Source organism: Choloepus didactylus, chromosome 4 (assembly GCF_015220235.1).
Source record: "Choloepus didactylus isolate mChoDid1 chromosome 4, mChoDid1.pri, whole genome shotgun sequence".
Lineage (NCBI taxonomy): Eukaryota > Metazoa > Chordata > Mammalia > Pilosa > Megalonychidae > Choloepus > Choloepus didactylus.
This window is the reverse complement of record NC_051310.1, coordinates 194,732,531-194,747,351: the sequence shown is the minus strand read 5'-3', so window position 1 is coordinate 194,747,351 and position 14,821 is coordinate 194,732,531. Positions and strand designations below refer to the sequence as shown.

At 35.7% G+C, this 14,821-nt stretch overlaps 1 protein-coding gene across 1 annotated transcript in view; it reads right to left on the bottom strand.

Annotated features, from left to right (window-relative positions):
• Window positions 1-300: 300 nt before the first annotated feature.
• The window catches only part of LOC119532515 (zinc finger protein 705F-like), a 55,230-nt gene continuing 40,709 nt past the window's right edge, over window positions 301-14,821 (bottom strand). Inside the window, exons 2-5 of the mRNA XM_037834985.1 lie at window positions 2,294-2,420; window positions 1,466-1,558; window positions 855-933; window positions 301-415 (exon numbers count right to left, since the gene is read on the bottom strand). Coding sequence (XP_037690913.1) covers window positions 319-415; window positions 855-933; window positions 1,466-1,558; window positions 2,294-2,366 — 342 coding nt within the window. The 5' untranslated portion in view covers window positions 2,367-2,420 and the 3' untranslated portion in view covers window positions 301-318. The remainder of the gene's footprint in view (window positions 416-854; window positions 934-1,465; window positions 1,559-2,293; window positions 2,421-14,821) is intronic.

Genomic DNA, 14,821 nt, shown 5'->3' with positions numbered 1-14,821 from the left:
TATAGTTTCTCCACATTGTGAATTCTTTCATGTTGCCTAAGGTTAAAACTTTGACTTAAGGAATTCCCACATAGATGGCAGATATATGGATCCTCCACAGTGTGGATTCTTTCATGTGTCTGAGGGGTAGTTCTTTCCCATATAGATGGTAGCCATATGGCTTTTATCCAGTGTGTATTTTCTGAAGATGTCTAAGGCCAGAAATACATCTGAAGACTTTTCCACATAGATGACACTTATATGACTTACATTCAGTTTGCATTTTCTTATTTTGACCAATGAATGAATAATAATTGAGAACTCTTTGAAATTGTTTGTTTACACTGGGTTTCTTTCCCATGTCAGTCTTGGAGTGAGTGAAATATTCTCCCATATCATTACTTTCAAGGGGATCCTCTTCAGTGTGAGAAATCTGCTGGTATAAATAACAAGAGAGATTGTTAATGATGTAACCACATATATTTATTAACATAATTCCCTAGTCTAATCATTCAGAGTCTCCAGTTATAATTCATTATAATAGATCCATATACATGGGTTACTACATTCTTGTATGCATAGATTTTCTCTTTTGTGTCATCTCAACTGCAGAGCTACCTAATTGATTTTGAAAACTTCATTATGTTACAAAGAATATGTATATGAACCATTTTTATGCAATTGTCCTTTTATAAGACTTCAGGTTATGGTTTTGAGCTCAGGTTAATTTTTTGCTTAATTGAAACTATCCACAAATTTTGATGGGAGAGTGAATAATACCATCTACAATTACTCAGATGATTGTGATGACCTCCTAAATTATTCAATCCTATCTCTCTAATTGTGGTACAAATGCTCAGAATCATGAAACTTACCTTTGGTTGGTAGATGTGTCCTTCTTAGGGATATGTTGCATGGTTATCATTTCTTCTTTTTTATGGTCAGTTTCCCTGCCTGGAACAATTTTAAAAGCATTATAGAGTGGCATAAGCAGAATGAAATATTTGAAAACCCTCAATTATCATGTGATTATTTTTCAAATATTGTCATTTAGATTGGATAATAATGTAAAATTAAGGTGTACTTTAGGAGGTAGAAACACTTTTCTGGAAATTTGACAAATAAAATATTTTCAGCATGAAAGTAAGGGAAAATAAGAAGATAAGAAGATGGGATATTCAGTGGTAAACAGAGGGAAAATCCTCAAACAGTAGGACCAGAACACAGGCAATTATGTGAAAGTTTAACTCCTGTAAGTACAAAAATCCTTTCTCTAATTGATAGACAATCATGGATGGATTCTTGAATAGGAATTGATATATGTATGGAAAAATTACACATTTGAGGAGATTTTCCCCCAAATTCATAGCCTACATTTCAGAGAATATCATTCAGTTCAGGAAATCTTCTGTTGATACTTCTATGGACCTGCTCATTCAGTGACAATTCCCCTCCTCATAGAGAAGCACAGAGTCTTAGAACTCACCTGGACTCTGTACTTGGAGAAAACTTAATCCTTCTCTCCACAGTTCTCCTTGTTCTGACTGTGAAAGCACTTTTGATATGCAGACCTGATACACTATTTATGAGAAACAGAAGCATAGATTTTGAGATTTATAGTGATATAAGTTCATGATCATCAAGTCCAGGGCAGACTATGAAGAACAGAAGGTAAGCTCTTATGAAAAGCATAAGAAAGTATAATTTAAATACAGTATATTGAAAATCCTTTTCCTGCAAATGATGATTCTTGACCTTCAGTCAAAAACACTAAGGATACATTGATGCCCATGCCTAAATTCATGGACTACAGTATCCTCAATATTTTCATACCAGGAGAAATTATGATTCCAAAATGGTTGAAGTATATTTTATAAAATCATCCAATAAACATAAACTCAACCAAAACAATCTATGTTCTATGTAGAAAATAGTATGCCTTCTGTGTGCCAAAACTTCACTACAGTCCCTAGTGGATAATAATTATCTAGAGAATATTTATTTTTTTCATAGAATAAAATTCATTGCATTTTCACATTGTTATTCTTGGAGATTTAGCAGCAAGAAAGACCTGAAATTTTAGAGTGGAAAATCAGATGCCACTGGTGGAACACATAAGACATAAGGAATAAACAAAAACACAGAGTTTCTTTTAAGTACCCATAAGAGTTATGAAAGAATCAGAGTAGACATCAGTGTGGCACATGGGACCATTGTCTAGATGCTTGAACAACCTGATGCTGGATTAAATAGATGGATGGATGCATGAATAGATAGATAGCTGTATATAGATCGAATATTTTAAGAAACTCACCCATGAACACCAGATGATTGATATTCTCCAGCATAGCATCTCTGAACATCTTTCTCTGGTTTGTGTCCAGCATGGCCCACTCTTCCTTGGTAAAGTTGATAGCTACATCATCGAAGGTCACTGATTCCTAAAATGACATAGGCATTTTGGTTTAGTCAATTCCATCCCTACCAATATCGAGTATATTGGATGAAATGAGAACCCTGAGGAAGGGTGGTGGTTGTGTACAAAATGCTCAAACTGTGTTTGGGATTCCAGTTAGATCAATCTTACTGCTTACCCAGCATCTATCAGATACACTCACAGAGACATACGCACTCTGAATACATAAAACTTCACCATAAGGCAATATTGCATAACAGGTGGAATGATATAACCTGAAAATTTGCCAAAAATTCTGATGATAATAACTTCCAGATGGTGATCATAAAATTTTCTCTTGAGAATTCATAACTAAATCTCTTTCATCAAATTCAAGTAAATCCACAGACACATCATAAGGGATACTTTGTGTTATGCCTCAGAATCCATCTTATTTTGGCCAAGACACTTGCCTCAACACTGACCTTTGGGCTAGCTAAGAATTTTCCATCTCTGCAGACATAACTCCCCAGGTTTCAAACCTAAATCTTTGGTCATCTGCCTCATCACTGCTGGGAGATTGGTACATGTACTATACTCTTATTCAGTAAACAGAACAATGAACAGTATTCCAAATCTACATGAATGATATTTCATTTTTAAATATTATTTTAAATTCCCTATTCTTTGACTTGCTTGTTTAAAAAAAATATATATCCATGTATTTTCCCTCAGTGGGTAGGAATAGTCAAGAAAATACATTTTAGATGAGTTAGAAAATTTTTGAGAAATTGCAGAGTATCAATAAACATTTTAGAAAACATGAGTTTTATTGCCAGTATATTCAGCAGATAGGTATAATGTAAAATTTTTTTCTTAGTATCCATAAAAATGATTATATATTTAAAGTATTTTGATTTAACTTGTGTTTAAAAACTGCATGAATTAAAGTCTGTAACTTGAAAACTTCTATATCACAATCCAAAAGAAAGATAAATTTAACATGGAATCATCTGAGTTCACATCTATAATGTGTTGTTTTAACCCTTTATAGAAGACTTAAATCATAATATCCTACTGAAAAAAAAAGTCTTTAAACCACTTATTAAATTTCTCTGTGGTGCAATGTTGATTCAGTAAATACTTCAAGATATATCTGATGGAAATTTTGAATATTCTATTTAAAACTTCAAGTGATATTGGAAGGCTTAGGGTATATTTTACTTGTGATGGTACACCAAGTTATTTACATAAATCCTGTGAAAATTCTAAGGTTTCTGCCATATTTCTCAGGGTAAGAAAAATAAAATTGTAATATTTGCAGGCTGTAACACTATTCAAAAGTATTTGGAAAAATATTATGTCTAACAATATATCTAGTATCTATAATTTTGGAAAATGGCTTTGATGAAAGGGTTTGTACTAATTTATTTTATATTTTTAATTCAGTTTTATTGAGGTATATTCACATACCATAAAATCATCCATGGTGTACAATCAACTGTTCACATTACCATCAGATAGTTGTGCATTCATCACCATGATCCATTTTTGAACATTTTCTTTATACCAGAAATAATTAGATTAAGAATAAAAAATAAAAATAAAGAACAACCAAATCATCCCTCCATCACACCCTATTTTTTATTTAGTTTTTGTCCTCACTTTTCAACACATCCATCCACACACTGAATAAAAGGAGTGTGATCCACAAGGTTTTCACAGTTACACTGTCAGCTCTTGTAATCTATATTGTTATACAATCATCTTCAAGAGTCAAGACTACTAGGTTGGAGTTTGGTAGTTTCAGGTATTTACTTCTAGCAATTCCAATACATTAAAATCTAAAAGGGGTTATCTATATAGTGTATAACAATGTCCACCAGAGTGACCTCTCCACCCCATTTAAAATCTCTCAGTCACTGAAGCTTTATTTCATTTCATCTCACATTCCCCTTTTAATCAAGAAGATGTTCTCAATCCCACAATGCTGAGTCCAGATTCATCCCTGGGAATCATATCTTGTGTTGCCAGGGAGATTGATACCCCTGTGAGTCAGATCCCACATGGGGGGAGGGCTGTGAGATCACCTGCCATGGTGACACATAGAGAGAGGGCCACAACTGAGCAACAAAGAGGCACTTGGGGGAGACACTTGGGCAGAATTATAAACAGTTTAGCCTCTCCTTTGCAGTAACAAGCTTCATGGGGCAAGCCCCAAGACAGAGGGCTCAGCATGTCAAGCTGTCAGTCACCAGTGTATGTGCAAATATCAGCAACAATCCAGATGAGGAAGACCATCATCTCTGCATCCTCCCCCAGGTCCTTGGGGGGGGGCACAGATATATATTTTTATTCTCCACCCAAATTACATTGGGATGTGTTGCTATTTCACTCTAACCTATACAGACCTACCATATCTCACTTTCTGTTCAAAATTCTATGTAATTGTGTTGTTTGAATAAACTGATGGTAGAAACCTCTCTATTATTAACTTCGAGTTATAGTGTCATGCATTTGTTCTAGTTTGTGAGAGAGATGTCTAATATTTGTATAGTTAATCACAGATATTATCCACCACAAAGATTCACTGTTTTTTACATTCCCATCTTTTAACCTCCAACTTTCCTCCTTGTGACATATGTGACTCTGAGCTTGCCCTTTCCACCACCTTTACACACCTTTCTTCACTGTTAGTTATTCTCACAACATGCTACCATCACCTCTGTCCATTTCCAAATGTTTAAGTTCATCCTCATTGAACGTTCTGCTCCTACTAAGCAACCACTCCCCATTTTCTAGCCTCATTCTATATCCTAGTAACTTATATTTTATGTCTATGAGTTTATATATTACAACCAGTTCATATCAGTGAGACCCTGCAATATTTGCCTTCATGCGTCATTTCCATTTCACCCAATAGGGTGCCCTCAAGTTTTTTTCATCAACCCATTTCTTTTTTTTTTGGATTTGTTTTTTAATTTTTATTCTGGTAACATGTGTACAATATAACATTTTCCCCAATTTAACCACTTTCAAGTACACAATTCAGTACTATTAATTATGTTCACAATGTTGTGTCACCATCTAACCCATTTCTTTTAAGATAATTTTGTTCACACGCCATACATTACATCCTAAGTAAGCAATCATTAGTTTTCTGTAGAGTTATGTATTTACGTATTCAGCACCATCACCACTATCTATATAAGGACATCTCCATTTCTTCCACAAAGAAGGAGGAAGAGTCAAAGAAGGCAGAAAGACAAAAGAAAAACAAGACAGCAAGAGAAAATATAATAAAAAAAACTTGGCAGCTGGATGGCAACAAAAGGAAAGATAGCATTAACCTAAAGTAGAATAAAGTATCAGACAATATCACCAATGACAGGAGTCCCACAACCTTCCCCTATACCCCACCCCACCATATACATTTAGCCTTGGTATTTTGCCTCTGTTATATTAAAGGAAACATAATACAGCATTTTCATAAACTATAGTCTCTAGTTTGCATTAGTTTTATTTCCCCCAATCTCACTGTATTTTAACACCTTCCAATGTTGAAATTCATTTGTTCTACCTCATGTAAAAACATATTTCTACCTTTCATTACAATTGTTGAGCACCATAGTTTTCCCTGAGTTTTACAGTCCCAGTCTTTATTCTTTGTCTTTTGTTCTGGTGTCCCACATGGTCCCTGTCTTAGTTTGCTAATGCTGCAGAATGCAAAACACCAGAGATGGATAGGCTTTCATAAAACGGGGGTTTATTTCACTACACAGTTACAGTCTTAAGGCCACAAAGCATCCAAGGTAACACCTCAGCAATCGGGTACCTTCACCGGAGGATGGCCAATGGCATCTGGAAAACCTCTGCTAGCTTGGAAGGCAGCTGGCATCTGCTCCAAAGCACCGGCCTCAAAACGGCTTTCTCCCAGGACGTTCCTTTCTAGCAAGCTTGCTTCTCTTCAAAACATCACTCCCAGCTGCACTCTCTTTCTTCCCCCCGAGTCAGCTCATTTATATAGCTCCACCGATAAGGGCCCACCCTGAATGGGCGGGGCCACACCTCCATGAGAACATCTCATCAGAATCATTGCCCACAGCTGGGTGGGGCACATTCCAAGCAAATCCAACCATCACCAAAACTTCTGCCCCACACAAGACTACAAAGATAATGGCATTTGGGGGACACAATACACTCAAACCGGCACAGTCCCAAACTTCCTCTTTCAACCATACTCACAGTCATTTTGTTCAGTGTACTTACATTGCTGTCCTACTATCTCCCAAAATTGTTTTCCAAACCTCTCACTGTGGTCTTTTCCTTTCTGCCTGCAGTGTTTCCTCTAGTGTTTCCTTTAGAGCAGTTACCCTGTTCACAATCTCTGTTACTGTCTGTCAGAGAATATTTAAACTCTTCCTCATATTTGAGGGATAGGTTTTTCAGATATAGCATTTTTTGTTTCATTTTGTTTTACTTTTATTTACTTTATTTAGTTACACATAACTATTTATAGTCTTTCATTTTGTAAAATAATATATTAAATTAGAATACTGCTTTTCTGTCTGTGATACTTAAACCATTTCAATAAAAATTCATCCCATTTAAATTAGCATCCCTTTCTTCATCCTTACTGGAGCCACTTTTTACAAACATTTCATTTGGCTTTCTTGAGTATATTGTGTTCACTTCAGCCTAAATTTCTTAAGGTAAACTCTATGAGATCTACTGTTGCAAATTTTATTTCCAGCTTCCAAAACCGATTGTTTGATTTTTCTGATAGGAATATGTTCATAGCAATAAATTGCTTATAAAGATGATTTAAAAAATTTTTTTTCACATGGCATCAATATTTCCAATTGTGAGGTCTCACCCTTAAATATTAACAAATCTCTGTTAGATTTCTTTACCTCCTTTATATTTTAACCAATTCTGGTTGGTGACCTCAATGTGTATCCTATAAATATCTCAAGTTAACTTTGATTGGGTGTCAGTACTTTCCTCTTCAAAGTTAAGTAATGGAAAGTGTACTCTGAAATATTAGAAATTTTGTGAGGACTTTGGCAGGACTCAAATTTAATACCATTCTCTTCTTTATGGGGTAATTTTTGGAAAATACATAACAATATTTAATCATGTATTATGGCAATTGAAACTTCAAAAACTGGGAATAGAAGTCTAGAGAGTAAGTTTATTTTTGTTTTGTTAAAAATAAAGGTAAGATTTTTATCTTGGTGGCCCTGCTTTATAGGGAACATCTTTTCTGTGTATATCAACTATTTTTTTGAGTAAAATGTTAGTGCTTTATTTACAATGACTCTTTTTTTAAAAGAAATCAGTTTTATTGGGACATATTCACATACCATAAAATCATCCATGGTGTAAAATCAATGCTTCACAGTACCATCATATGCTTGTGGATTCATCACCCCAATCTATTTTTGAAAATTTTCTTACATCAGAAAGAATCAGAATCAGAATAAAAATAAAAACATGAAAAAACACCCAAATCACCCCAATCCCACCCTTTTATCATTTAGGTTTTGTTCCCATTTTTCCTACACATCCATTTGTATACTGGATAAAGGGAGTGTGATCCACAAGGTTTTCACAATCATACTGTCACCCTTGTAAGCTACATTGTTATACAATCATCTTCAAGAGGCAAGGCTACTGGGTTGGAGTTTGGTAGTTTCAGGTATTTACTTCTAGCTATTCCAATATATTAAAACCTTAAAAGGGTTATCTATATAGTGCATAAGAATGTCCATCAGAGTGACTTCTCAACTCCATTTGAAATCTCTCAGCCACTGAAGCTTTATTTATTTTCATTTTGCATCCCTGTTTTGGTCAAGAAGTTGTTCTGAATCCCATGATGCTTGGTCCAGGTTCATCTCTGGGAGACATACCTACAGTGTTCTGGAGATTTACACCCCTGGGAGTCAGGTCCCACAAAAGGGGGAGGTCCATAAGATCACACACCAAGGTTACTTAGAGAGGGAGGGCCACATCTGAGCAACAAATAGGCACTCAGGGACAGAATCTTATGCACAATTATAAGCAGGTTTAGCCTCTCCTTGCAGCAACCAGCTTCATAGGGGCCAGCCCCAAGACAGAGGGCTCAGCATATCAAGCCATCAGTCCCCAATGTTTGTGAGAACATCAGCAACATTCCAGGTGAGGAAGTCCAACACCTCTGCATCCTCCCCACAACTGTTCAGGGGGGCCATGAATATATATTTTTATTCTCCACTTTAGGATGTGTTGCTATATCATTCTAATCTATACAGACCTACCATAACTCACTTCCTATTCAAAGTTCCTTCTAATTGTAGTGTTTGAAGAAACTAGAAGTTATATTGTTTAGAAAATATAGATCCTACACCAAATAAACATCTCTTTCCTTGGTCTCACATGGAAGTTGAAGTTTTAACACACAGTCAGTTTCAACCTTTACCCTTTGGCCTGATTTGTTCTAGTTTTATCTAGATCTGCTTTATTCATATCTCTATTTGAAGTCTGGGCTCTATTTCAGCTTTATTTTTAACAGTTGCTGAATGATTTAATACTGATATTCATATCTGCCAACCTCTAGCTCTGAGTTTCAGGTGTAACACAGATTCCCAATGTTTCAGAGACCAATCAGGTTATACACTAACGGATCAACATCTCAGAGGTTGGAGGAGCCATTACAATTCATGAATAGATATGACTGCTGTAAGAGCTTACTATCTAGGGACCATGACAATAATCATTTCCCAATTAGGCTGTGCTCTAAGATTCATTTCTGAGTTTACATATTGTAGTTAGTCCATATTTGTGAGGCATTATAGTGTTTGCCTTTGTTTCTGGCATACTTCATTCAACATGCTATCTAAAGGATCCATTCACCTCATTGTATATCTCACAGCTTCACTCCTTCTCATAGTTGCTCAATGTTCCATTGTATGAATACACCACAGTTCACCATTCTGTTCCTAAGTCAATGTACCCTTAGGCCACCACAGATCATTGCAAATCATGAATACTGCCTCCGTAAACACCAATGTGCAAATGTCCATTTCTGTCTCTGCTCTAAGATCTTCAAAATACATACCCCATAATGAGGTTGTAGTATCTTATGACCTCACATACATAGCCTATTTTGGAGCAACACAGAGACCTCCAGAATGGCTATGTCATTCTGCCTCTTCACAACAGTAAATATGTACACCCCTCTCTCCAGGCTTTCTCCAGCATTTTTACCCCTATTTATATTTTTTCCTATAGTCATATAGAGATATGTTTGCATAACATACAACTATCAACAATGTACAATCAGTTGTTCATAGCATCATTACATAGTTGTACATTTATCACCAGTCAGCATTTGAACATATTGTTTATTATGAAAAATGTTCTTTTTGGTGAATAATAAAAAATACAATAAAAAGAAAAATAAAATGTCATACAATACGATATAATAGTAAGGAAAGAAAGCAACACCATCACCAAGAATCCCTTATCTCTCCCTCATATCCCTGACTCACACACATTGAACTCTGGCATATTACCTTTGTTACATTTAATGGAAACATATTGGAATGTTACCATTGGCCATAGACTCCAGTTTGTTTTGATTATGTTTTTTCCAAAAAACTGTCCCTTTTTCAACACTCTGCGTGTTTGACATTTATTTGTTCTCCCACATTGAGAACATTTTTATATTTGTACATTTAGTAACAGTCATTGGCCACTCCAGATTTTGCCAAGATATACAGTTCCAGACTTCATCATCTATCTTTACCTCTGGTATCATACATTCCCCTATCCCATCTCTTTCAGCTTTACTCATAGACATCTTTTCTCCATGTACTTACAATATTGTGCTACCATTACACAGTATTATGCTATTTCTGGATCTATACAATCAATCCTGCTGAATATTCTGTAGTCCTTCAGCATCAAATGCCTGATCTCTACCCTCTTTCTTTCTCCTGGTAGCCTGTGTTATCAGCTTTTAACTCTTAAAGTTGGCTTCTTAATGTTAGTTCATATTAGTGAGACCATACAGTATTTGTCCTTTTGTTTCTGGCTAATTTCACTCAAAATAATGTCCTCAAGGTTCATCCACTTTATTATATGTTCCATGTCTTTGTTCTGTCTTACAGCTGCATAATATTCCATCATGTATATATACCACAGTTTGTTTATCCACTTGTCCATTGATGGACATTTGGGCTGGCTTCCATCTCTTGGCAATCATGAATAATGCTGCAATAAACATTGGTTTACAAATGTCCATTTCTGTCTTAATTTTCTGTTCTTTGAGTATATACCTAGCAATTGAATAGCTGAGTCATGTGGCAAAACTATACTTAGCTTCCTGAGGAACCTCCACACTGTCTTCCAGTGTGTTTGCACCATTCTACATTCCCACCAGCATTGAATAAATGTGCTCCTTTCTCCACTTTCTCTCCAGCACTTGCAATTTTCTGTTTTTTGGATAATGGCTATTCTGGTAAGTGTGAGATGATATCTCACTGTGTGTGTGTGTTTTTTGTTGTTGTTGTTGTTTTTTTTTTTTTTTTTTTTTTTTTTTTGAATTTCCTTAATAGCCAGTGAAGTTGAGCATTTTTTCATATGTATGTGAGCCATTTGTGTTTCCTCTTTGGAAAAGTGTCAGTCCATGTCTTTTGCCCAGTTTTTAATTGGGTTGTTTGTCTTTCTGTTTTTGAGTTGTAGGATTGCTTTCTATATTTGAGATATTAAACCCTTATGTGATATGTGGTTTCCAAATATTGTCTCCCATTGTGTAGGCTGCCTTTTTACATTTCTAACAAAGTCCTTTGATGTATAGACATGTTTGATTTTGAGGAGATCCCTTTTGTCTCTTTGTTCTTTGATTGCTTGCACTTTGAGTGCAAGGTCTAGGAAACCACCTCCTATCAAAAGATCTTTAAGATAGTGATAAGTTTTCTTCTAAGAGTCTGATGGTATTAGTGCTTATGTTTAGGTCTTTGATCCAATTAGAGTTAACTTTTGTGTAAGGTGTGAGGTGGGATTCTTCTTTCATTCTTTCTGAAATGGATATCCAGTCATCCAAGCACCATTTATTGAAGAGTCTGCTCTGTCCCTTTTGCTTTGGCTTGACTGCCTAATCAAAGATCAATTATCTGTAGATGTGAGAGTGTATTTCTGAACACTCAATTCAATTCCATTGGTTGGTTTCTCTGCCCTTATGCCAGTAACATGCTGTTTTTGGCACTGTACCTTTGTAATATGCTTCAAAGTCAGATTGTGTGAGAACTCCCATTCTGTTCCTCTTTCTCAAGATAGTTTTGGCTATTTGGGACAACTTGTCCTTCCAAATAAATTTGATTATTGTTTTTTCTATTTCTGTGAAGTAAGTTGGGATTTTAATGGGTATTGCATTGAATCTATAAATCAGTTTAGGTAGAGTTAACATCTTAATTATATTTACCCTTCCAAACCATGGACATGGTATGTTCTTCCATTGGTTTTTAGGTCCTGTTCAATTTCATTTAGCAGTTTCTTGCAAGTTTCTTTGTACAGGACTTTTGTGGCCTTCATTAAGTTTATTCCTAAATACTTGATTCTTTTGGTTACTATAGTAAAACAAATTTATTTTATGTCTAATTCTTGTTGACATTACTTGTATATAAGAGCATTACAAATTTTTCTGTATTGATCTTGTAGCCTGCCAATTTACTGTATCATTGGATAGCTCTAATAGCTTTGCTGTAGATTTTTCTGGATTTTCTATGTATAGAATCTTGTCATCTGCAAACAGTGAAAGTTTTACTTCTTTCTCTCCAATTTGGATGGCTTTTATTACTCTTTCTTGTTTGATTGTTCTAGCTAGAATTTCCAGCACAATGGTGAATAACAATGGTGACAGTGGGCATCCCTGTCTTGTTCCAGATCTTACAGGGAAAGATTTCAGTCTCTCCCCATTGAGTATGATGTTAGCTGTGGGTTTTTCACATATTGCCTTTATCATATTGAGAAAATTTCCTTCTATTCCTATATTTTGAAGTGTTTTGATCAAGAAAGGATGTTGAATTTTGTCATATGCTTTTTCTGCATCAATTGAGATGATCATGTGGTTCTTTTGCTTTGATTGATTGATGTGGTGTATTATATTAATTCATTTTCTTATGTTCAACCAGCATTGCATGACTGGAATAAACCCCACTTGGTTGTGGGCTATAAATCTTTCAATGTGCTGCTGGATTTGATTCATATTTTGTTGATGATTTTTGCATCCATATTCATTAAAGAGATTGGTCTATAGTTTTCTTTTTTTGTAGCATCTTTGTCTGATTTTGGTAATAGGGTGATACTGGCTTCATAGAGTGAGTTGGGTAGCTTCCCCTCCTCTTCAAGTTTTTGAAGAGTTTGAGCAGGATTAGTATTTATTCTTTCTTGAGTGCTTGGTAGAACTCACATGTGAGGACATCTGGTCCTGGTCTTTTCCTTTTTGGGAGCTTTTTGATGACTGACTCAATCTCTTTGCTTGTAATTTGTTTGTTGAGGTCCTCTATTTCTTCTGAAGTCAATGTTTGTTGTTTACGCTTTTCTAGAAAGTTGTCCATTTTGTGTAAGTTTTGCAGTTTATTAGCACATAGTTGCTCATAGTATCTTCACTTTATCTCTTTTATTTCTGCAGTGTCAGTAGTTATGTTTCCTTTCCCATTTATGATTTCATTTATTTGCATCCACTCTATTTTCTTGTTAGCCTAGATAGGGTTCCATCAATTTTGTTGATTTTCTTGAAGAACCACCTTCTGGTTTTGTTGACTCTCTCTGTTGGTCTCCTGTTCTCAGTTTCATTTATTTCTGCTCTAATCTTTGATATTTCTTTCCTTCTGTTTGCTTTTGGATTTATTTGCTGTTCTTTCTCTAGTTCTTCCAGGTGGACAGCTAATTCCTCAATTTTTGCCCTCTCTTCTCTTTTAATATAGGCATTTAAGGTAATAAATTTCCCTTTCAGCACTGCTTTTGCTGCATCCCATAACTTTTTTATTATTAAATTCAGTTTTATTGAAATACATTCACACACCATACAATCATCCATGGTATACAATCCACTGTCCACAGTATGATAACATAGTTATGCATTCATCACCACAATCTATCTCTGAACATTTTCCTTACATCAGAAAGAACCTGAACAAGAATAAAAAATAAAAGTGAAAAAAGAACACCCCAATCATCCCCCCATCCCCCCCCATTTGTCCTTTAGTTTTTATCCCCATTTTTCTACTCATCCATACACTAGATAAAAGGGGTGTGATCCACAAGGTCTTCACAATCACACTGTCACCCCTTGTAATCTACATTATTATATAATTGTCTTCAGGAGTCCAGACTGCTGGGTTGGAGTTTGGTAGTTTCAGGTATTTACTTCTAGCTATTCCAGTACATTAAAACCTAAGAGGTGTTATCTATATAGTGCATAAGAATGTCCACCAGAGTGACCTCTCAATTCCATTTGAAATCTCTCAGCCATTGAAAATATTTCATCTCATTTTGCACCCCCCTTTTGGTCAAGAAGATACTCTCAGTCCCATGATGCTGGGTCCACGTTCATCCCTGGGAGTCATATTCTGCATTGCCAGGGAGATTTACAACCCTGGGAGTTGGGTCCCACGTAGCGGGGAGAGCAGCGAGTTCACCTTTCAAGATGGCTCAGTTAGAGAGAGAGAGAGGGCCACATCTGAGCAACAAAGAAGTACTCAGAGGGAGACTCTTAGGCACACTTATATGCAAGTTTAGCCTCTCCTTTGCAGTAACGAGCTTCATAAGGGCAAGTCCCATGATCAAGGGCTCAGCACATCAGACTGCCAGTCTCAATGTTTGTGACATCAACACAACTTCAGGTGAGGATGTCCAACACATCTGCACCTTCTCCCAGATCCACGGGGCTGGGGAGGGGGAGGCTGTAAATATATTATTTATTATCTGCCCAAATTACTCTGTGCATCCCATAACTTTTGATATGTTGTGTTTTCATTGTCATTTGCCTCAAGGCATTTACTAATTTTCTTGTAATTTCTTCCTTTACCCACTGATTTTTTTTTATTTTTTTATCTTCATTTTAATGAGATATAGTCACATACCACGCAGTCATACAAAACAAATTGTACATTCGATTATTCACAGTACCATTACATAGTTGTACATTCATCACCTAAATCAATCCCTGACAACTTCATTAGCACACACACAAAAATAACGAGAATAATAATTAAAGTGAAAAAGAGCAATTGAAGTAAAAAAGAACACTGGGTACCTTGTCTGTCTGTTTGTTTGTTTCCTTCCCCTATTTTTCTACTCATCCATCCATAAACTAGACAAAGTGGAGTGTGGTCCTTATGGCTTTCCCAATCCCATTGTCACCCCTCATAAGCTCCATTTTTATACAATTGTCTTCAAGAT